General features: G+C 43.4%; 1 protein-coding gene across 11 annotated transcripts in view; it reads right to left on the reverse strand.

Annotated features, from left to right (window-relative positions):
* tpd52l2 (TPD52 like 2) overlaps window positions 1-16,210 on the reverse strand; it is a 42,349-nt gene extending 26,139 nt beyond the window's left edge. For 2 of the 11 annotated variants that reach the window (XM_008110231.3, XM_008110228.3), the window contains exon 1: window positions 16,035-16,207. In XM_008110231.3, the coding sequence (XP_008108438.1) occupies window positions 16,035-16,053 (19 nt within the window). In that variant the 5' untranslated portion in view covers window positions 16,054-16,207. Of the gene's footprint in view, window positions 1-16,034 lie in introns of all 11 variants that reach the window. The other 9 variants (XM_003220658.4, XM_003220656.4, XM_003220657.4 and 6 more) reach the window with 7 other exon arrangements.
* Between the last annotated feature and the right edge of the window lie 7,786 nt (window positions 16,211-23,996).

Below are 23,996 nucleotides of genomic sequence, written 5' to 3' on the forward strand. Positions count from 1 at the left end.
GCTCTCTCCATTGAGACGATGCTGGCAAAGAAAACAGGGACAGAGCATTCGAAATAGGTTTTACCCAGGAGGCCTGGAGGAGTTGATTTGCATATCAAAAGACAAGTCAGAGGCCCACAAGCAACACTCATCAACAAGCTCACAACAACAGCTATACAGCTATACACTGCCAGTTGTCCCAAGAGGCAAGGAAACTCTCTGGCTGACTCATTCTGGAGGTGAGCTTATCAAACTCTAGAAAACACTCTTGTCTCAGACTATCTCCTTCACTTTGGCTGTACATTAACCCTTGGTATACTTTTAACTATTTTTGAACTACTCTTGGGTTATTTTATACTACGTTTTTAAATTGTGCTTTTAGATTTTGGTTTTAAATTGCACTTTGTGTGTTTTACGTAAAGCACTTAGGGAGGTGAATATTGCGAATTAAACAAAAGACAGTAACAGGCAATAGGTATATTTTAAACAGAAATGAAAGGAAGGTTTGCCAGAGTCACAACCAATCCTGAAACCCTGAAAATTGTATCTGCATGTGAAAATGGTATGCATTCTACATACATTCTGCTTTTCACAGGGTTTAAGATCACCAAAATCAGAATCAACTTTTTAAAAAATCATATCAGAAGCAACTTAAGAACATACTGCAAGTAGCTTCTGGTGTGAAAGAACTGGCCGTCTACAGAGACGTTGCCCAGGGGATGCCTGGTTGTGTTAGCTTGGAGGCTTCTCTCATGTCCCCGCAAGCTAGAGCTGACAGACAGGAGCTCACTCAGTCTCGCAGATTTGAACTGGCAAACTTCAGGTCAGCAGCCCAGCCGACACAAGAGTTTAACCCACTGCACTCCCACGGTTCCTGGAAACAACGTGTAGGCACGCAATAATATCTATTAAAAATACTAGAGAAGTACAGGGTTGTTGTATGTCTTTCGGGCTGTGTGGCCATGTTCCAGAAGCATTCTCTCCTGACGTTTCGCCCACATCTATGGCAGGCATCCTCAGAGGTTGTGAGGTATGGATAAACTAAGTCAGGAAAGGAAAGAATATATATCTGTGTAGAGTCCAAGGTGTGGCAAGAGTTCTTTGTCACTGGGAGCCAGCATTAATGTTTCAGTTAATCACCCTAATTGGCACTGGAAATGTTTTGTCCCTTGCCTGGGGGCATCCTTTGTTCAGTCAAGTCCTCATTGTGTTGGTTCCCATCTACTGTTTTGATTTTGGAGTTTTGTAATACTGGTAGCCAGATTTTGTTCATTTTCATGGTTTCTTCCTTTCTGTTGAAGTTGTCCACATGCTTGTGGATTTCAATGGCTTCTTGTGATGACCCATGGGCCTTGTAGTCCTGCTCATGACATTGTGATGCCTGATGAAGAAGAAAACTTGGGTTTTTTACCTTCCCAGTCAGAACTGGATTCTTCCCAGACAGATTCTTCCCAGCCAGATCTGGGAACCTTGCACCTGCAAGAGGGTTATGTTCCAGAAGTATGTCAAACAAACACTGAGGCTACATCTCCTGTGTTTTCTCGCCATGAGTTTTGTAAACAACAGAGAGGTTTGGAAGCGGCCTCGCGCAGGAGTGCTAGAATAATTGCTAAGAATTTAGCCAATTAAGCCTGCTTTCCATGAGAATCTTTAAGGAGTCAAACATCTGGTCTCAGAGATTAGCTTTCGTTTCTGGTTCCCAGAGAACTGCTCTCGGCGGGAAAGTTAGACTCTATATAGGTGTTTTACCCGCGGAGTAACTTTGCGGAGTCAATTCGTCAGCCTCCGGAGCGAGTTGTGTCTGGACAGCGCGCTCCGATCCAAGCCTCGTTCCTGTTCAAGCCTTGTTCTTGTTTTCAAGCCTTCGCTCCTGTTTCCCAGCCTTGTTTACCTACGGACCTTGCCTCGCCTTTCAGGACTAAACCTTGCCTTGTTTCACGGATTTTACCAAGTAATTCCACGGATCTTGTTCTTGTTCCTTGTTACCTTGTGCCACGATTCAAGCCTTGTTTTCAAGTATCAAGTTAATTCCTAGCCTTGCTCAAGTTCATGGACTAAAGGACCTTGTCATCTCCCCTCACTTTGCCTGGCAAAGTGAGTGTTTCGGTTATTGGATTACAACTTTGGACCTTAATATTTCATATTGGACATTGTTTCTTTGGACTAATTTTGACCTTTCCTGAAAGATCTGCTTCTGGACTAACTTTTACATTTGCTTTTATTAACTTTATATATTTCCTTAATAAAGATATTAGATAGAATCTGGCCTCTGCGTATGGTTATTGGTGCTCTGTAGCCTGGGTCGTGACAGTTTGACTCCGCCACCCTAAGCACCAATTAACCTCGGCCAGAATGTCTACTGGAGCCGGACCTGGACCGGGCGGCCAGCCGATTACCTACACCATCGACAAGGATGAGGTGGACCGAATCCGTGATAAGCTCAATGCACAGGATGGGGAAATAAAGGGTTTGAAGGAACGCGGAATCCGTCTTCCGGCCATGGCGTTGCCAACCAAGTTTACTGGAGAAGCTTCTAAGGTTCATGTTTTCCGTCGCCAATGCCAAGCTTATCTAGAGGCCCGTGCTGCCGAGTTTCCCCAAGAAGACATCAAGGTGGCGTGGGTTTACAGTCTTCTAGACGGGCCAGCGGCCAACTGGGCGACGGCACTGTTCGACCAAGCCTCTCCACACCTAAGATCAGCGCAACGCTTCTTGGACCACCTTAAGGAGACTTGGGGAATCGAGGACAATTTGGAGGCAGCCGGTCACAAACTCCGCCGCCTCTTCCAAGGAGACAGACCCATGTCTCAGTACATAGCCGAGTTCCGAGTGCTGGCCCACAACACCGGCTGGAACGATGTTGCCCTCAGAGGACAATTTCGGGAGGGTCTCAACATTGAAATGCTGGAGGAAATCTCCAAGGTGGATCCTCCCCAAACGCTTGAAGCACTCATCGATCAATGTTTACGGGCTGAAGTCATGATTGCCAACAGGAAACAGTGGGTACGAGGCCAGAGCGGTAGAGCTGGGGCAAAACCCCCCGCTCCCGCCAGCGTTCAGCCGCGTCCAGTGTGGAGACCCCCACCACCATCCCCATACCCCAGAGGGAGCGAGGAGGTGCCGATGCAGTTGGGCAATGTGCGTCCCAGATTAGATGCCGCCGAGAAGGCCCGCCGCCAACGCCTAAATCTCTGTTGGTATTGCGGAAATGGGGGCCACTTCGCCAGAGAGTGCCCAGCCAAAGGGAAGCCCGCCGCCCGTCTTGCGGCGGCGTCCTCCACAGAGACGAAGGCGTCTGAGGCGGCTGGCACACAGCCGGCGGGGGAAGCCAACGACCGGGCGTAGAGAGGCTCGCCAACCCGGTCAAGAAACCCATTCAAGAGCCGCCAACCGGGGTCCTGTTCCTTCTAGTGGTCACCTTATGGTCAGCAAAAAAGGGACCCGTCATGATCCACGCCATGATAGACTCAGGAGCTACCAACAATTTCATTGATAGAGAGTATGCCGACTCTCTGGGATTACAATATCATGACTTCAAGAATGCCCGTGTGGTGCAAGCCATCGATGGCCGCCCTCTTAAGACGGGCCCCGTAAGCCAGTGGTCGGAACCCACCAGGATGTGGATAAGGGAACATATGGAAGAGATTTCCTTCTTTGTTACTGAGGTTCCCCATTTCCCTGTGATTTTGGGGATTCCATGGCTGACACTTCACGACCCAAACATCTCCTGGTCCAACAGAGAACTGCAGTTTGCTTCAAAGTACTGCCAAAACCATTGCCTCGTAGCCAAGGTCTGCCATGCCACAGACACCGAGCCCATTATCACCTTGCCAAAGAAGTACTCCGAGTATTGGGATGTATTCAATGAAAAAGAAGCCGAAAAATTACCCCCACATAGACCTTATGACTGTGCCATTGACTTGGTGGAGGGGGCCCCGATCCCGCGAGGGCATCTCTACTCCTTAACTGAACCAGAGCAAGAAGCTCTCAGGGAATTTATAGAGACAAACCTTCGCAAGGGATTCATCAGACCCTCTCAATCCCCAGCCGCCTCCCCAGTGATGTTTGTGAAGAAGAAGTCAGGGGAATTACGCTTGGTGGTGGACTACAGAGCATTGAACAATATCACTAAGCGGAACAGCTATCCCCTGCCCTTAATCTCGGATCTACTAGACCGACTTCGAGGAGCCAAGGTCTACACCAAGCTGGACCTACGGGGGGCTTATAATCTAGTTCGCATCAGAGAAGGGGACGAGTGGAAGACCGCCTTCCAGACTAAATTCGGATTATTCGAGTCCCGAGTTATGAATTATGGTTTATGCGGAGCTCCCGCAACGTTCCAGCATTTTGTCAATGACATTTTTCAGGACTATCTAGATCGGTTCTTGATCATCTACCTGGACGATTTTTTGGTGTTTTCTAGATCACAATCAGAACATGAGAACCACGTTAAAATGGTGTTACAACGATTGCGGGATCATGGACTTTATGCCAAGCTGGAAAAATGCGCTTTTGATCTACAAGAGGTAGATTTCCTGGGGTACCGCATCTCGCCTCTAGGGCTCTCCATGGACCCGACAAAAGTTTCAGCAGTATTGGAATGGCGGGCGCCAACCAACAAGAAAGAGGTGCAGCGATTCTTGGGGTTCGCGAACTATTACCGCAAGTTCATTCCAGATTTTGCCCGCTGGTCTGACCCAATCACCAGCTGCATCCGTGGGAAACAGCCCTTCCGCTGGACTGATCAAGCAGAGAAAGGGTTCCAGCAACTAAAGAAATTATTCACATCCCAGCCAATCCTTCAGCATCCAGATCCTGAAACCCTTTTTGTGGTGCAAGCGGACGCCTCTGATGTGGCAATTGGGGCTGTGCTCCTACAACCGGTGGGAGATCACCTTCATCCTTGTGCCTATTATTCTCGTCAACTAACCGCACCAGAGAGGAACTATACCATTTGGGAAAAAGAACTATTAGCCATAAAGGCAGCTTTTGAAACTTGGAGACATTGGCTAGAAGGGGCCAAATTTCCCATTGAAGTCCACACTGATCATCGGAATCTAGAACATCTAAGAACTGCCCGCAAGCTAAATCAGAGGCAGCAACGTTGGGCTTTATTCTTTGAACGTTTCAACTTCCAGATTCATTATGTGACCCCAGCCCAAACCAAGCAAGCAGACGCCCTGTCACGTAAACCGGAATACGCTGCAGGACGCAAGGAGACCTTTGAATCCCAACTACTACAACCCGAGAACTTTGCCACGCTCACAGTGGGGAACACCAAATCCACTCCCATTGATTCAACTCCCTCTACTCCAGGACCCATCTGTGCTCAAGAAATCAGGGCTAGTCAGCAAGCAGATGCCTGGGCGCAGGACCAACTTCGTCAAGGTCTGCATTTTCCCTTTTCGCTTAAAGATGGACTGCTTTGCTATAGAAATCATGTTGATATCCCACCCGGACCGGGCAGGGAAAAAGCACTTCGTCTGTGTCATGACTGCAAACCAGCAGGGCATTTCGGACTATTTAAAACCATGCATCTGATCCTAAGAGATTTCTGGTGGCCCAAGATCCGCAAAGATGTGGAAAAATATGTCAACACCTGCCCAGTATGCCAGCGCTCCAAGATAAGAAGGGAGAAGCCCTCAGGGCTTCTACACCCCCTTCCTACCCCATCTCGCCCATGGGAAATAATTTCTGCGGATTTTATCACTGACTTACCACCTTCCTGTGGATTCACCACGATCCTAGTGGTGGTGGACCTTTTCACCAAGTTAGCCCATTTCATTCCCTGTGAAGGCCTTCCCACGGCCCAAGAGACTGCAGATTTATTCCTCCAACATGTTTTCAGACTACATGGATTGCCCAAGAGTTTGGTCACAGACCGTGGATCCCAATTCACCTCTCGTTTCTGGAAGGCACTACAAAAACTATTGGGCATAGACTCTCGTTTATCTTCAGCTCATCATCCTCAAACGGATGGGCAAACGGAGCGCACCAATGCCACTTTGGAACAGTACCTTCGCTGTTATGTAAACTACCAACAGGACAATTGGGCTTCTCTGTTACCACTGTCGGAGTTTGCCTACAACAATGGAGTCCAGGCTTCTACAAAAGAAACGCCGTTCTTTGCAAACTACGGCTTCCATCCACGTTTCTTTCCCCCTGTCATTGAAACTTCAGAAGTTCCCGCAGCAGAAGATTGGCTGCAGGAACTCACAGCGGTGCAACAACTTTTGCTCCAGCAACTGGAACAAGCCAAGGAGGACTATAAACGTCACGCGGACAAACATCGCCAGCCGGGCCCCGAAATCAAGGTAGGAGATCGGGTTTTTCTGTCCACTCGCTTTTTGCCCTCCCATCGCCCTTGCCGGAAGTTAGATGCCCGTTTCATTGGCCCCTATCCAGTGGTGGCGCAATTAAACCCCGTGACTTTCAAACTCCAACTTCCGCGTTCAATGCGCATTCACCCAGTGTTTCACCGCTCCCTGCTCCTTCCGGCGGATGGTGTGCGGCCAGATGTAGACCGGCCGGCCCCCGTCCCTATTTTGGTGGATGGGGAGGACGAGTTCGAGGTTCAGGACATTTTGGATTCTCGCTTTCACCGCCGCCGCCTGCAATATCTCATTGACTGGGTGGGTTTTGGCCCTGAGGAACGCTCTTGGGAAGACGCCTCCACAGTCCATGCTCCTGATCTAACCCGTCGCTTTCATCAGACCTATCCCGCCAAGCCACGACCTCGCGCCTCGGGGAGAGAGTCCCAGTTTGGGAGGGGGCTTGAGGAGGGGGATAGTGTGATGACCCATGGGCCTTGTAGTCCTGCTCATGACATTGTGATGCCTGATGAAGAAGAAAACTTGGGTTTTTTACCTTCCCAGTCAGAACTGGATTCTTCCCAGACAGATTCTTCCCAGCCAGATCTGGGAACCTTGCACCTGCAAGAGGGTTATGTTCCAGAAGTATGTCAAACAAACACTGAGGCTACATCTCCTGTGTTTTCTCGCCATGAGTTTTGTAAACAACAGAGAGGTTTGGAAGCGGCCTCGCGCAGGAGTGCTAGAATAATTGCTAAGAATTTAGCCAATTAAGCCTGCTTTCCATGAGAATCTTTAAGGAGTCAAACATCTGGTCTCAGAGATTAGCTTTCGTTTCTGGTTCCCAGAGAACTGCTCTCGGCGGGAAAGTTAGACTCTATATAGGTGTTTTACCCGCGGAGTAACTTTGCGGAGTCAATTCGTCAGCCTCCGGAGCGAGTTGTGTCTGGACAGCGCGCTCCGATCCAAGCCTCGTTCCTGTTCAAGCCTTGTTCTTGTTTTCAAGCCTTCGCTCCTGTTTCCCAGCCTTGTTTACCTACGGACCTTGCCTCGCCTTTCAGGACTAAACCTTGCCTTGTTTCACGGATTTTACCAAGTAATTCCACGGATCTTGTTCTTGTTCCTTGTTACCTTGTGCCACGATTCAAGCCTTGTTTTCAAGTATCAAGTTAATTCCTAGCCTTGCTCAAGTTCATGGACTAAAGGACCTTGTCATCTCCCCTCACTTTGCCTGGCAAAGTGAGTGTTTCGGTTATTGGATTACAACTTTGGACCTTAATATTTCATATTGGACATTGTTTCTTTGGACTAATTTTGACCTTTCCTGAAAGGTCTGCTTCTGGACTAACTTTTAAATTTGCTTTTATTAACTTTATATATTTCCTTAATAAAGATATTAGATAGAATCTGGCCTCTGCGTATGGTTATTGGTGCTCTGTAGCCTGGGTCGTGACACTTCTCTGTGTAGTCTGACATGATAGTTGTTAGAATGGTCCAGCATTTTTGTGTTCTCAAATAGTATTCTGTGTCCAGGCTGGTTCATCAAATGCTCTGCTATGGCTGATTTCTCTGGTTGAATTAGTCTGCAGTGCCTTTCATGTTCTTTGACTCTTGTTTGGGCGCTGCGTTTGGTGGTCCCTATGTAGACTTGTCCACAGCTGCATGGTATCCGGTAGACTCCTGCAGAAGAGAGAGGATCCCTCTTGTCCTTCGCTGACCGTAGCATTTGTTGGATTTTCTTCGTGGGTCTGTAGATAGTTTGTAGGTTGTGCTTCTTCATCAGCTTCCCTATGCGGTCAGTAGTTCCCTTGATGTATGGTAAGAACACCTTTCCTCTGGGTGGATCTTTGTCTTGACTCTCATGGCTTGTTCTTGGCCTTGCAGCTCTTCTGATGTCTGTGGTGGAGTATCCATTGGCCTGTAGAGCCCAGTTTAGGTGGTTGAGTTCACCTTGGAGGAGGTGAGGTTCGCAGATTCTTTGTGCACGGTCTGTCAGGGCTTTGATTGTGCTCCTTTTTTGACTTGGGTGATGGTTGGAGTTTTTATGAAGGTATCTATCTGTGTGTGTAGGTTTTCTGTAAACTGTGTGGCCCAATTGTTGATTGGGTTTGCGGATGACCAGAACATCTAGAAATGGCAGTTTTCCTTCCTTTTCTTTTTCCATGGTGAATTGGATGTTTGGGTGGATGCTGTTAAGATGGTCCAGGAACTTGCTGAGTTCTTCCTCTCCATGGCTCCAAATTGTGAAGGTGTCATCTACGTATCTGAACCAAACAGTTGGCTTTTTTGGTGCTGTTTCTAGGGCCTGTTTTTCAAAGTATTCCATATAGAAATTTGCTACTACTGGGCTGAGAGGGCTCCCCATGGCCACTCCATCCTTCTGCTCATAGAATCCAGTGTCCCACTGAAAGTAGCTAGTGGTGAGGCAATGGTGAAACAGGGCTGTGATGTCTTCTGGGAAGTTTTGTTTGATTAGTGTGAGGGTGTCAGCTACTGGGACTTTGGTAAAAAGGGACACCACATCAAAGCTGATCAGGATGTCCTTGGTGCTTAGATTGAGGTTGCTGATCTTTTCTATAAAGTGTGTAGAGTCCTTGATATAATGTGCAGTGAGCCCAATGTGGGTTTGTAGCTGTGTAGCCAGAAATTTTGCCAGGTTGTAAGTCGGCGATCCAATGGCACTTACAATGGGTCTGAGTGGGATGGAGTCCTTGTGGATTTTGGGGAGTCCGTAAAGCCTGGGTGGGAGGGCTTCAGATTTGCACAGCTGTTGGCGTATGTCAAAGTTAATGGAGGAGTCCAAGGTGAACTCAACCACCTAAACTGGGCTCTACAGGCCAATGGATACTCCACCACAGACATCAGAAGAGCTGCAAGGCCAAGAACAAGCCATGAGAGTCAAGACAAAGATCCACCCAGAGGAAAGGTGTTCTTACCATACATCAAGGGAACTACTGACCGCATAGGGAAGCTGATGAAGAAGCACAACCTACAAACTATCTACAGACCCACGAAGAAAATCCAACAAATGCTACGGTCAGCGAAGGACAAGAGGGATCCTCTCTCTTCTGCAGGAGTCTACCGGATACCATGCAGCTGTGGACAAGTCTACATAGGGACCACCAAACGCAGCGCCCAAACAAGAGTCAAAGAACATGAAAGGCACTGCAGACTAATTCAACCAGAGAAATCAGCCATAGCAGAGCATTTGATGAACCAGCCTGGACACAGAATACTATTTGAGAACACAAAAATGCTGGACCATTCTAACAACTATCATGTCAGACTACACAGAGAAGCCATTGAAATCCACAAGCATGTGGACAACTTCAACAGAAAGGAAGAAACCATGAAAATGAACAAAATCTGGCTACCAGTATTACAAAACTCCAAAATCAAAACAGTAGATGGGAACCAACACAATGAGGACTTGACTGAACAAAGGATGCCCCCAGGCAAGGGACAAAACATTTCCAGTGCCAATTAGGGTGATTAACTGAAACATTAATGCTGGCTCCCAGTGACAAAGAACTCTTGCCACACCTTGGACTCTACACAGATATATATTCTTTCCTTTCCTGACTTAGTTTATCCATACCTCACAACCTCTGAGGATGCCTGCCATAGATGTGGGCGAAACGTCAGGAGAGAATGCTTCTGGAACATGGCCACACAGCCCGAAAGACATACAACAACCCTGTGATTCTGGCCATGAAAGCCTTCGACAACACTAGAGAAGTAGTTTGCAAGGGTGATATTTAACAGCCTTTATGCTTTCTTATTTCTTACCACCCAGGAGTAAAGCTTTAAAACCAGTAAGATTAATTTTGTTTAATCTACACTGGAAATGGGACAGGAACATGTTGGCAGTACTGCCATCTCTGGTTTATTGTTTTAATAGAGCTAAAGGAAACAGCTACTGGCTACCCTGATCCTTGAAAGGTAAGGGAGGCTTTGTGATTGGTTACTGAATGCAGACTCCAGGAAGGGAGCCAGAGGACAAAGGAGGACACCAAAGACAGATGATGTGGCTAAAGTTTCAAAATTGCAGGGGAATACACATCTACATTCAGCTCCAAAGTTCACTGAGAGGCATTAACCAAGTTGCTATCGCTTCCCCCAGCTTTCTTCACAATTTTATCAAGAGACTGCAAATTGTTTGTCCTTCCTTTGAAGGCAAGCACAATAGAAACACAATACATTGGACACATTAACTGCAAAATCTCACAGTGGGAGTGCTAGCTATATTCCAAGGAGAAGACTGATTTGCAAGAATAAAGGGGTCATTCTTGAATAGAAAGCATGGGAAACTGAGCAAGTAGGCTTCTATTAGGGGGACAACGAATGCTCCAGAGATTTCGAACTTCAACTTGTAGGTGTCTGAGTCAATACAGCCAGTGTTAAGAGATTATGGAAGCCGCAGTGCAAAACATCTGGAGAAACAAACGGCCCTCATAGGACTGTTCCAATCCTATGGCTCTAGGCCATGTGGAAAATTGCAACAACAGTATCAAGGGATTACCAACAGCCTATTTTAAATTGGAATGAACTTGCAGGACTTTTGACCTCTTTCTCATTTCAAAAGGCTGTCTCTCATACACACACACTGAAAAACGCTGCAGAGGTAGCTTTGCAAATGGGAGTGCAGTGGGACATGCCAACACATGGAAACACGCAGCCCAGTTAGTTAGCAAGTAAAACATCACCACACCCTTGGTGGTTGTGTCCCACTTTTAGCAGCAGGCAAGACTCAGGAGCCTAGCGGAAGAAGAGCATATATTACAAAATAATGCAGTTGCTTGAGAAAGAGAGGAGCATCACAAAGCGTGGTCTGGAAAGCATCAAAGGCAAACCTCTAATGAAAAATGAAAGGAGAGAATCTAGAGCAGCCCAAAGCTACAATTCTTTGATCTTGCCACTTCTTAATATTATCACGGGCTGCTCCCATAACTAACCCCTCCCCAACAGATTCAACCTCCCACAACTACACCATAGGCCTCCATTCCCCTTGGCAAGGCATTTTTGGGGTTGACTAGTTATGGGGTAATAGAAGATCAAAGGCTTGATGCTACCCACTCCTTGGGGCATTCTGTCATCATGCAGCATCTCCCAACTATTACTTTGCAGCCAATTCACAGCCAACATTGTAATGAATATAATTTCCCACTTCACTCCCAAAGTGGGTCTCAAGTTCAAAAACCCACCAATCTCCAAAAACATCTAACAGTTTCTATGGATACCATCCCTCAGGATTACTACAGAGACTCCTAAATCCCATAATCATTCCTGGGAGTTTCCTTTGTCTTCCACTCTAAATTTTCCTGCAACACAACTCACAATGTTCATGTTGGGCATCTCTTGGTTCTAACATCCTGCACTTTTGAACTTCTAACTCACTACTCTAAATTTCATCCAGCATGGTTCACATTGCCTCCTTCTAACCAATTACCTCAACACAATATCTCAGCTTCCTTCCAGGATTTTCATTTTATGACTCCATGGCAGCACATTCTGGAATCTCTCCCCCACCCATCTTATTCTAGGCCACACCTGGATGACCTTTGGATGCTCTGCAAATATCTCCAAACAGCTACCCAGTCACAGCTGCCATCACCATTCTCCAGGCTCTGAGCCAACTCTCACACCAGAAACTCCCAAATGTTAAATAACATCCCTCACCACAAAGTTCTGACTCGGCCTTCCCATCACACACCTAAAATCCTGTCTCTAGAAGTTCCTGTGGTTTTAATAGTCAGGGAATACAGTTTTACTAGTTTATTCCTTTGAAATGTATCACAGAGTACCTGATATTCATTGGCAGTCTCTCATCCAAGGCTGACTCTGGGCCCTTCTACACTGCCACAGAATCCAGATTATTAAAGAAGATATAATCCACATTATCTACTTTGAACTGGACTATTTGAGTATACACTGCAGATAATATGGGTTTTATATGGCAATATAGAAGGTGCCTCTGCTTGGTTACAAAATCAGGAGATTTGCAGCTTTCATGGTATGAGACCTAAATCTGTGATAGACACACCTGGGGTGGAAAGAGGGAATTGTGCCATCACTGCATCCCCTATCACTGATGAACACCCATGTGAACGCCTTCATATTTTTGAAATAAAATATTCATATTTGCAAAGGTTGCCAAAGGGGGGAAACAATCTAAACAGAAATGTAGCTTGTCAGGTGAAAGGGAGCTGTCGCTATAGGACTCAGAAGTCATGGTCTGGAAACCATGAAGCCCTATGAGGAGTGGCTTAGGGAGCTGGGTATGTAAAAGAGACATAGCAGCCATGGTTGAATAATTGAAAAGATGTAATATAGAAGACGGAGCCAGCTTGTTTTCTGATGCTTGAGATTAGGATATGGAGCAATGAATACAAACTCCAGAAAAATATAATCCACCTAAATTTTAGGAAGAACTTCCCGAAGGAAGAACTGCTTGGCAGTGAAATACGCTGCTGCCTGGGAGTCCAGTGGAGTCTACTTCCTTCTCTAGAGGTTTTAAAGCAGAGGCTAAGTGGCCATCTGTGTGTTCCTTCAGCAAGAGGAGGTGGGACTGGATGGTCCTCTCTCCTCCAACTCTATGAGTCTAATAATTTACTCACCAATAAAGCTTATGCTATCATAGGAATTGGTGTCAGTCTTGCAAAGGCCAGGATCTACACTTTATTCCAAAAATGGGCTCTTAAACTGGGCAAACATTACTTAGGAGCTATCATTACCACTATTTATATCCCACTGCTATGTGGATTGAGATGCAAAGTGGCTCACAACATTAAAAACAACAACACTGAAACAGCTGCTGCCATCAACTCTTCCAGGTTCTGTGCATCACCTCCCACACCAGAAACTCCCAAATGTTAACTCCCATTGGCTTGGATTGTATATTCGTGCCTGACAGAATTGGATGCCCCTTGGTTTCTTCTAACTGTTATTCTACAGTTCTAAGGTCTCATTGCAGATGGTTAGATTGGAGGGCCTATGTGATCCCCTCCAACTCTATGAGACTAATACTGTATTAACTCGAATCTAACGCTCACCTTTTTTTTTTTGGCTGAATTACCTTCCCAAAATTAGGATGCACATTAGATTCGCACCATAGGGTACTCTTAGTGATGAGCCAAAGCAACAGGGGAAGCTGCTTCAGGAGCTACACTTGGAGCTTCTATTTGAGGGAAGTACCCTCTAATTAAATGGCCATGGCTCAATGCTATGCAATCCTGGGATTTGTAGTTTGGTGAGGTATCAGCACTCTGTGGCAGAGAACGCTCAGAAACTTGTAAGACTACAACCCCCATGGCTCCATAGCATTGAACCAAGGCAGTTAAAATGCATTCATTTCTACAGCACAGATGCACCCAAAGGTTTCTTTCCCATTGCTGGAAGCTTTGGTGTTCCAACACCATTGTTTTTAAAGAAGGAATTCTAAGCAGGCAGCAACTGTAATGGCCATATTACAAAGAGGGAGCGTTTTATTTTATTTAGTTTTTAACTATTTTAACTATATCTAAAGTGCTGATTGTATTTTAATCTGTAATGTGTTTTATTATGGTTTAATTGTCTTATTATGTTTTAATTGCCATTATTAACTATGTCTATTTCCTTTTTTAGCCTAATTTGCCTGTATGTTTTATACCTTATACCTTGTTATTAGCTGCTTTGAATCCCCAATGGGGTGAGAAAAGCAGGATATAAATTAATAAATAATAATAAAGGTGGTAAGAAATATAATAATTATTATTTTGCTACTGTGCATGACATTTACCAGCAAATATTTTTTTCCTTTTTCTTTTTGGTTTCAGGATTTTGAAAATTGAAACTGTTGCCTGTTTTTGGTCTAAAACTATTTAGCTGCTTGTGCTCCCTTTATTTTATCAGTGTAATATTTATTGATTTATGCAATGTTTTTGACACTAAATAAATATTTAAAAAATCATTAGACTCAAGGTAATTATTCCCTAATAAAGTGTATTCCCTAATAAAGTGTATGCAATAGCACAAGCACAGGCAAACTTTGGCCCTACTCCCACAATTCCTAACAGCCTACTGGAGGGACGAAGTTTGCCCATGCCTGCCTTAAACTATGCAATCTATAATCTGATATAGATCTATATCCAAATTACTATAGCAGTCTTTGTAGGAGGAGATAGGAACTAAACTATGCCTAATCCCAGTCTTGTATGGGCCCTCATATGAACTGGCTTGGATTGTAAATCCCTTTGTGGCAGAATGGGATTGGACTGGATGACCTCTTGAGGTCTCTTCCAAGTCTATGCCATGCTTTCTGTAGGTATTCGAAATGGCTGAACAGAAGTTCTCCAAATGTTTAGCTTAGCACAGTGGTTCTCAACCTATGGGTCCCCAGGTGTTTTGGCCTACAACTCCCTGAAATCCCCGCCAGTTTACCAGCTGTTAGGATCTCTGGCTGTTGAAGGCTTCAACATCTGGGGACCCACAGGTTGAGAACCAGTGCTTTAGGTGCTCTTCCTGCCTACTACATCTGATTCCTAATCCACCTAAAATGTAGGCGTGTGATTTCATCTCAAGAACAGACTAGAATCTTGAGCTCCGAGGATCACCTGGGAAGGAATCCCACTCAAGCATTGCAGCACATTAAAATACTTTGGACTTCTTATAATTAATCTGAAACACTAATATGTATATTATGTGTGTGTGTGTGTATATATATATATATATATACACATACTGTATATATAAAACTTCACATTAAATACCACCATTACTTATTATATTAATGCATATGAAACTATTATTAATCTGAAAGACTATTTATTATATATACAATAATTCATATTAAATACCACCATTGCTTATTATATTAATCCATATGAAACACTATTATTAATTGTATATATTAATATTAAATACCAGTATTACTTATTAATTATTACAGTAGAGTCTCACTTATCCAAGCTTCTGGATTATCCAAGCCATTTGTGTAGTCAATGTTTTCAATATATCGTGATATTTTGGTACTAAATTCATAAATACAGTAATTACTACATAGCATTACTGCGTATTGAACTACTTTTTCTGCCAAATTTGTTGTCTAACATGATGTTTTGGTGCTTCATTTGTAAAATCATAACCTAATTTGATGTTTAATAGGCTTTTCCTTAATGCCTCCTTATTATCCAACATATTCGCTTATCCAACATTCTGCCGGCCCGTTTATGTTGGATAAGTGAGACTCTACATATAAAACTTCATATTAAATACCACCATTGCTTATTATATTAATCCATATGAAACACTATTATTAATTGTATATATTAATATTAAATACCAGTATTACTTATTACTTATTATTATATGTATATTATATATATATATATATATATATATATACACACACACACACATACATACACACACACACCTATAGATATAATACTCGTATAAAAAGCAGAATAGAATGGAATTATGACTTCCCTCAATCTAGATCAGGCCTGGGCCAACTTGGGCCTTCCCTCTAAGTGTTTTGGACTTCAACTCCCACCATTCCTAACAGCCTCAGGCCCTTTCCTTTTCCCCCTCAGCCGCTTAAGCTGGAGGTTGGAAGTCCAAAACACTTAGAGGGAAGGCCCATGTTGGCCCAGGCCTTTCTTCCCTCCCTCCCTGAAGGCCAAGCCACGGACCAGGCCTGGGCCTAGCTGCCTCCCTTCATCCCCGGCCTTTCCTGCTCCCCTTCCCCGCCCACGAGGCTCCTACCTTGGCTGGCGCTCTCCATCTCGCCCAGGTCCCGCGCGCGAGAGAGACGGGAGGAAAAAACACGGCCACAGGACCCAGAGCCTGCTTGGACGACGCGACGACGTCACACGCTTCTCTCCCAAACACACACACACTCCCTTCCTTCCTGCGCGCAGCTTAGACGTCATCGCAGGGCGCCAGAGTGGGCTTGGCTAAAGAGTTACGGCAACGCTGTCGCTTCCAGGCTTCACCCTCACTTCTGGTTCCCAGTGGACACCCGAGGGAATTGACCAGACAGAGACGTGAAATTACAAAAATAATACGAAATAGCACTGTTATTAATTATATTCATCAGTCAATATTAAAGGCCATCATTACTTATTATATTTATTAATTAATCAACATGGAACGCACACATGCATACAGTAGAGTCTCACTTATCCAAGCCTCGCTTATCCAACGTTCTGGATTATCCAACACATTTTTGTAGTCAATGTTTTCAAAACATCATGATATTTTGGTGCTAAATTCGTAAATACAGTAATTACTACATAGCATTACTGCATATTGAACTACTTTTTCTGTCAAATTTGTTGTGTAGCATGATGTTTTGGTTCTTAATTTGTAAAATAATAACCTAATTTGACGTTTAATAGACTTTTTCTTAATGCCTCCTTATTATCCAACATATTTGCTTATCCAACATTCTGCCGGCCCGTTTATGTTGGATAAGTGAGACTCTACTGTATCTATATCTATATATATAAAAGGGTAATGAAATTTCGGCCTTGGACAAAACAACAAAACTACACATCCCTGAAACACTAAATTTCGCAGCACAACCCCTCATCCATGCCTCTATGTTCATACAACAAAAAGGAAAGAAAAATAAAGTCCTAATTAGAGGGAGAGGAATAATTGTTTTTATCCCATTGCTGCCAGTTAGAAGGCTAAGCTCCGCCCACTTGGTCTCCTAGCAACCCACTCAGCCCAGGGGACAGGCACAGTTAGGCCTCACTTAGGCCTCTTCCACACTGCCTATAAAATACAGATTATCTGATTTTAACTGGATTATATGGCACTGTAAACTCAAGGCTATATAACCCATTTATAATGGACTTAATGTCAGAGGAAAACCTTTACCCTTTACCTTAACTACCACCAATTCCTCAATACTTTATTTCCCATACCACCAGACTTCGCCAGAGCAACGCGTGGCCAGGCACAGCTAGTATACATATATACAATATAATTTACATTGTATATGCGTATAATAATAATAATAATAATATTTTGTAATACAATACAATACTAATAATAAAATATAATAATATTAATTATATATTATATATTGCATGTAATATTATTAACAATATTACAATATATAGATATAGTAAAAGGTAAAGGTTTTCCCTGACATTAAGTCCAGTCATGTCTGACTCTGGGGGTTGGTGCTCATCTCCATTTCTAAGCCGAAGAGCCAGCGTTGTCCGTAGACGCCTCCAAGGTCATGTGGCCGGCATGATTGCATGGAGCGCCGTTACCTTCCCGCCGGAGCGGTACCTATTGATCTACTCACATTGGCATGTTTTCGAACTGCTAGGTTGGCAGTAGATATAATACAATATGGTAATTTATTGCCAGTATTGTGCCATGCTAATAATATAATATTGTATGTAAATTTAGTTTGTAAGCCACTCTGAGTCCCCTTTGGGGTGAGAAGGCCGGGATATAAATGTATTAAATAAATAAATAAATACATTCGTATTTTTTATTGTTTTCTATGTTTTTATTGATTTGATCTGAATTGTTTTTAATACTAATGATGCTTAATATTGTGTTGTCGAAGGCTTTCATGGCCGGAATCACTGGGTTGCTGTGAGCATTCCAGCCTGTATGGCCATGTTCCAGAAGCATTCTCTCCTGACATTTTGCCCACATCTATGGCAGGCTTCCTCAGAGGTTTCTTAATTAATATTACATGTCTTCACTCTTTATTTTATTTATTTATTAATATTAAATAGTGGGCTGCCAAATGGAGAAGTCAATTCCTGGCTCTCATTAGAAGACAAGGAGCCGCGGTAAATTCTTGTGCCGGTGACCTGAAGACCTGAAGGTCAGCAATTCAGATCCACAAGAAAGGGTGAGCTCCCGTCTGTCAGCCCCAGCTTCCCATGCAGGGACATGAGAGAAGCCTCCTAGCAGGAAGGTAATATATCTAGGTGTCCCCTAGGCAATGTCCTTGCAGACGGCAATTCTTTCACTCCAGAAGTATATTCTCAATTTGCTTCTGACATGATTTAAAAAAATTAGAAGGCAAAATTACTAGAGCAAAACTTGGAAAAAACATCCTTAAATGAAACAACTCTTTGGGAAAGATCCTAATTCTGGCAAAAAAAGCCCTTTTACTTTAATATTACAGTAGAGTCTCAATTATCCAACATTCGCTTATCCAACGTTCTGGATTATCCAACGCAGTCAGCCTCCCGCACTGATCCACAGCTGTTTCTCTAGGTAGCAAGGATTGAACTTTTTATGGATTTAATTTCTGACAATGTTGCTACTGTGAGTTCATTTTATGCAATTCTATCTTTATTTGTACTCAATTTATTAGTAGCCAAAGTTTTTGCAGTCGATGTTTTCAATATATTACGATGTTTTGGTACTAAATTTATAAATACAGTAATTACTACATAATGTTACAATGTTTTGGACTGGCTTTTCTGACGATTTGTTGTAAAACATGATTTTTTGGTGCTTAATTTGTAAAATCATAACATAAGTTAACATTTAATAGGCTTTTCCTTAATCCCTCCTTATCCAGCATTTTCGCTTATCCAACGTTCTGCCGGCCCGTTTATGTTGGATAAGTGAGACTCTACTGCAGGAGTCCCCAAACTAAGGCCCGGGGGCCGGATGCGGCCCACCGAAGCCATTTATCCGGCCCCCACGGCACAAGGGCAGAAGGGGGTTGGACTAAATGACCCAAGGGTTCTCTTCTTCTCTTACAACCATTATTATTATTATTATTATTATTATTATTATTATTATTATTATTATTATTAACAACATTAAGGCTGGGTGGCCATCTGTCAGGGGTACTTTGCTTGTGCTTTTGGTGCACAATGGCAGAAGGGGATTGGACTCAATGGCCCAAGGGATCTCTTCCAACCCTCTTTATTATTATTATTATTATTATTATTATTATTATTATTATTATTAACATTGAGGCTGGGTGGCCATCTGTCAGGGGTGTTTTGCTTGTGCTTTCAGTGCACAAAGGCAGAAGGGGGTTGGACTCAATGGCCCAAAGGGTCTCTTCCAACCCTCTTTTTTATTATTATTGCTGTTGTTGTTATTGTTATTATTGTTGTTATTATTATTATTATTATTATTATTATTATTAATATTGAGGCTGGGTGGCCATCTGTCAAGGGTGCTTTGCTTGTGCTTTCGGTGCACAAAGGCAGAAGGGGATTGGACTCAATGGCCCAAAGGGTCTCTTCCAACTCTCTTTTTATTATTATGGCTGTTATTATTATTATTATTATTATTATTATTATTATTATTCGGTGGCCAATTATAGACCGGCCCTCCAATGGTCCGAAGGATTGTGAACTGGCCCCCTGTTTAAAAAGTTTGGGGACCCCTGCTCTACTGTATCTTTTTCCAGCTTTTAAGGCAGTTGTCTTTTACTGGCCTGGGAAAGGAATGTGAACATCTGTATCTTTATCTTAAAAGTATACTTTCTACATGACTTCTTGTCTTAAACTGAATGACTGTTTCTTTGTTCCTTATCAGGGCTCACATTCCAGAAATTTCCATCTCTCTCCGTGTGTGTGTGTGTGTGTGTATATATACTTTAGCCCTCCAGATGTTTTGGACTTCAACTCCCACATATGGAAGTTGAAGTCAAATATGGGCTAGGCAATGTGGGCTGGACAATGCTACTATCAGGTGGATATGTAATTGATTAAGTGACCAAACCCAAAGGGTGTTCACCAATGGTTCATCTCCATCCTGGAAAGAAGTGACTATTTGGGTGCCATAAAGAGGGTTAGGTCCTGGGCCTTTCAGTTCTGTTCAACATCTTTTTTAATGACTTGGACGAAGGTTTAGCGGGCATACTCATCAAGTTTGAAAATGACATCAAATTGTGAGGGATAGGTAATACTCCAGAGGACAGGATCAGAATCAAAATGACCTCAACAGATTAGACTACTGCATGGCGAAAACTAACAAAATGATTTTCAACAAGGACAAATGTAAGATACTCCGCTTAGGCAGAAAAAAATGAAAGGAAAAGATACAAGATGGGGAATGTCTGGCTCAAGAGCAGTACATGTGAAAAAGATCTTGGAGTCTTTGTGGACAACAAGCTAAACATGAGCCAACAATGTGATGCGGCAGCTAAAAAGCCAATGGGATTTTGGCCTGCATCAAAAGGAGTCTAGTGTCTTGATCGAGGGAAGTCATTATGCATAAGGATATGGGTAAAGTGAACTCCCATTGTCCCGAGTACATCCCCCTCCCAAACCCCACTGTAAAGGACTAATAACGACTAAGGCTCTTTCAGGCAGGGGGGAATCTTTTTTATCCCACCGCTGCCACCACTGTGTAAAGGAGGGTAGCCTAGGAGACCCAATTAATAACGAATAGATGTTCCAAATAATAAGATAACTGCCACCGATTAGTGGAAATGCAGCCACCACTGTGTGGAGAGACACCTTTAGATTATAAAAGTGCTCAACCACCCAATAGCTCAGAGGAAGCCTTTTACTTTGTTCGGTGTTAAAATGGTAGCGCAATTGTGCTGAGGGAGTTTATAGACGGCAGAGGCTTTGATGTTGAAAGAACAATATCAAGTTTATTCAGGCACAATCTTGGTGGTTACAAAAGATGATTCACTTAGAGGTATTCTTATTAACAGTTACAATACCAGAATGAGATGAATCAAACTCTCTAAAGTATCACTTCTTTTACTTAAAGTAGTTAAAACATCTTCCTCTGCTCCTTTTAAACTGTTACTTCAATGGATCTCTGTGAGTCCAGCTGGGATTACTTCCCAAAGTCTGAAACTTGGACTATCCAGTGACTTCAAACCACAGTCACCCCCGTGATATACTATCACAGATTCTCTGTGCCTTTCCAGGACACAGACTATATTAAATAAGTCACCAAGCTTATTTAAAACTGACTCAAAATAAACAATTGAGTCTCCTTGATCCCATCAACCTGGAATCAATCTTCCCTGTGCCTCATCAGAGCACAGACTGAGGCTTCACTTTTAAAAAAAACCTCTTCACTTCTCCTCCCCTCGGCAGATGGCTCCGCCCACATCTCCATGGCAACTGCCTCAGAGGAGAGTCACTAAATGGCTGCCGCCGTCTCATACCTACCTAACCAAACCACAAGCACATAGTTAAACACAACAAACATGAATACAAAACTCATACTTCATTACACCCACCTAAAGTTGGTTATGATGGGTCTGTGTGCCAGATTTGATCCAGATCCATAGTTGATAGGGTCCATAATGGTCTCTATATGTGGGTGAATTATAAGTCCCATCGTCCAGGGGCCATCCCACCCACCCTTCTAGTATTTAAAGTTGGGCTGGGCTTTAGCACAGCTGGTTAATCGCCAGTAGCAATAGATCATTGCCAACTGGAAGGCTGACAGTTCAAAGCCTGAGTCGGAGTGAGCACCCGACTGTCAGGCCACCTCACTGTCCACCCAAGCATTTCAAAAACAGCTGAGCTGTGAGTAGAGAAATTAGGCACTGCTTAAGCGGGGAGGTATTTTAAAGCACCATAAAATGTCGGCGATCAAAAAACAGGAGGAAAAAGTCTGCGATTAAAGGGCTCGTCGTCATAAGCGAATGGAGCAACAGCACCTCCCTATGGCCAGAATCGAGGAAAACCTCCAGGTGCCGAAGTTGGAAAAGGCTGTTTGTCTGTTCTGTATGTCTAACGGCATTGAATGTTTGCCATGTATGTGTATGTTGTGATCTGTCCTGCATCCCCTTCGGGGTGAGAAGGGCAGAATATAAATGCTGTAAATAAATACATAAATGTTCAGAATGCATGCCAAATTTGGGCCCGATCCATTGTTGGCAGGAATCACAAGGCTGTTTGGATGTAGGAATCACCTTGGAAAATAACTTGTGCATTTATCATGTACTAGCTTAGGTACCCAGCAAAGCCCAGTTTATGTCTTTTGTAATGATAAATATTAGAAGTACTGTAGTTAACTTTTTGTTTTTGGGTTTTATGAATGGCCCCATTAGAAAATGTATCCTGATGAGGGTTAACTACAACCCCCATCATTCCTCAATCCCCCCCCCCCAAACATTGCCAGTATTCCAAGTCAGCCATGTTTATTTATTTATTTATTTACAGCATTTATATGCTGCCCTTCTCACCCCGAAGGGGACTCAGGGCGGATCACATTACACATATTAGGCAAACATTCAATGCCTTTTAACATAGGACAAAGACAAACAACAACATAGCTCCGAGCGGGCCTCGAACTTATGACCTCCTGGTCAGTTAATTGCACTGGCTTGCTCTCCCGTCTGCGCCACAGCCTCGGGCTATGTTGGGTGTGCATGCCAAGTATGGTCCAAATCCATCGTTGGTTGAATTCACAGTGCTCTCAAAATGTGGGTGAACAATAACTGCCAAATTTCAGGGTCAAAATCCCAATTCCTGCCAGTATTCAAAGTTGGCCATGTTGAGTATACATGTCAAGTGTTGTCCAAATTCATCATCATCATCTGGGTAAACAGTGCTCTCTGGATGCAGGTGAACTATAACTTCCAAAGTTCAAGGTTAATTCCTATCCCCCGCTCAAAAAAAAAAAAAACACAACTCCACCAGTATTCAAAGTTGGGTATGTTGGGCATGTGTACCAAGTTTGGTCAAGATCCATTATCAGTTGAGTTCACAGTGCTCTCTGGATGTGGGTGAAGTACAACTCCCAGAATTCAAGGACCATTTCCCCTAAACCCCTCCAGCATTATCTGTTGGTCATGTGAGGTCAGTGTGTCAAGTTTGGTCCAAATTCATTATTGGCAGGAGTTACAGCGCTCTCCGGAAGTGGGAGCTATCTTGGAAAATACAGTAGAGTCTCACTTATCCAACCTTCGCTTATCCAACATGCTGTATTATCCAACGTAGTCTGCCTCCCGCCCAGATCCACAGCTGTTTCTCTAGGCAGGCAAGGATCAGATTTTTTAAAATCTTCACAGGACTGAACTTTTTATGGATTTAACTTCTGACAATGTTGATACTGTAAGTTAATTTTATGAAATTCTCTTTATTTGTACTCAATTTTTAGTAGTCAATGTTTTTGCAGCCAATGTTTTCAATTTATTGTGATGTTTTGGTGCTAAATATGTAAATATACTAATTACTACATAATGTTAACATGTATTGAACTGTGTTTTCTGTCAATTTGTTGTAAAACATGATGTTTTGGTGCTTAATTTGTAAAATCAACGTAATTTGATGTTTAATTGGCTTTTCCTTAATCCCACCTTATTATCCAACACTTTTGCTTCTGTTGGTCCCTTTTTGTTAGATAAGCAAGACTCTACTGTACATACAAACAAACACAGATACATACATACAAACATGCACTCACTTTTACCTTATTGCAAGAGCTTTTCTTTCCTTTCTTCATGTTTTGCTCCATTCTGGACACAAGGTGGTGATACTGATCTATTTATTCTCCCTGCCTGGGGCAGAAAAAGCCTTTCTTCTTTGTATGTTGTGCGCCTACAAGTTGTCTGTCATTGCAAAGCCATGAATTTCATAGGGCAAGAAATATCCAGAGGTAATTTTGCCAGTTCCTTCCTCTGTAATACAACCTCCATCTTCCCTGGCGGTCTCCCATCCAAGTATTAACCAGAGTTCACCCCGCTTAGCTTTCAAGATCATAGGTCTCTGGTGCCTTCGGGTTATTTATTCCCTAAAACCA

This window comes from Anolis carolinensis, chromosome 4 (assembly GCF_035594765.1).
Source record: "Anolis carolinensis isolate JA03-04 chromosome 4, rAnoCar3.1.pri, whole genome shotgun sequence".
In the NCBI taxonomy this organism is placed as follows: Eukaryota; Metazoa; Chordata; class Lepidosauria; order Squamata; family Dactyloidae; genus Anolis; species Anolis carolinensis.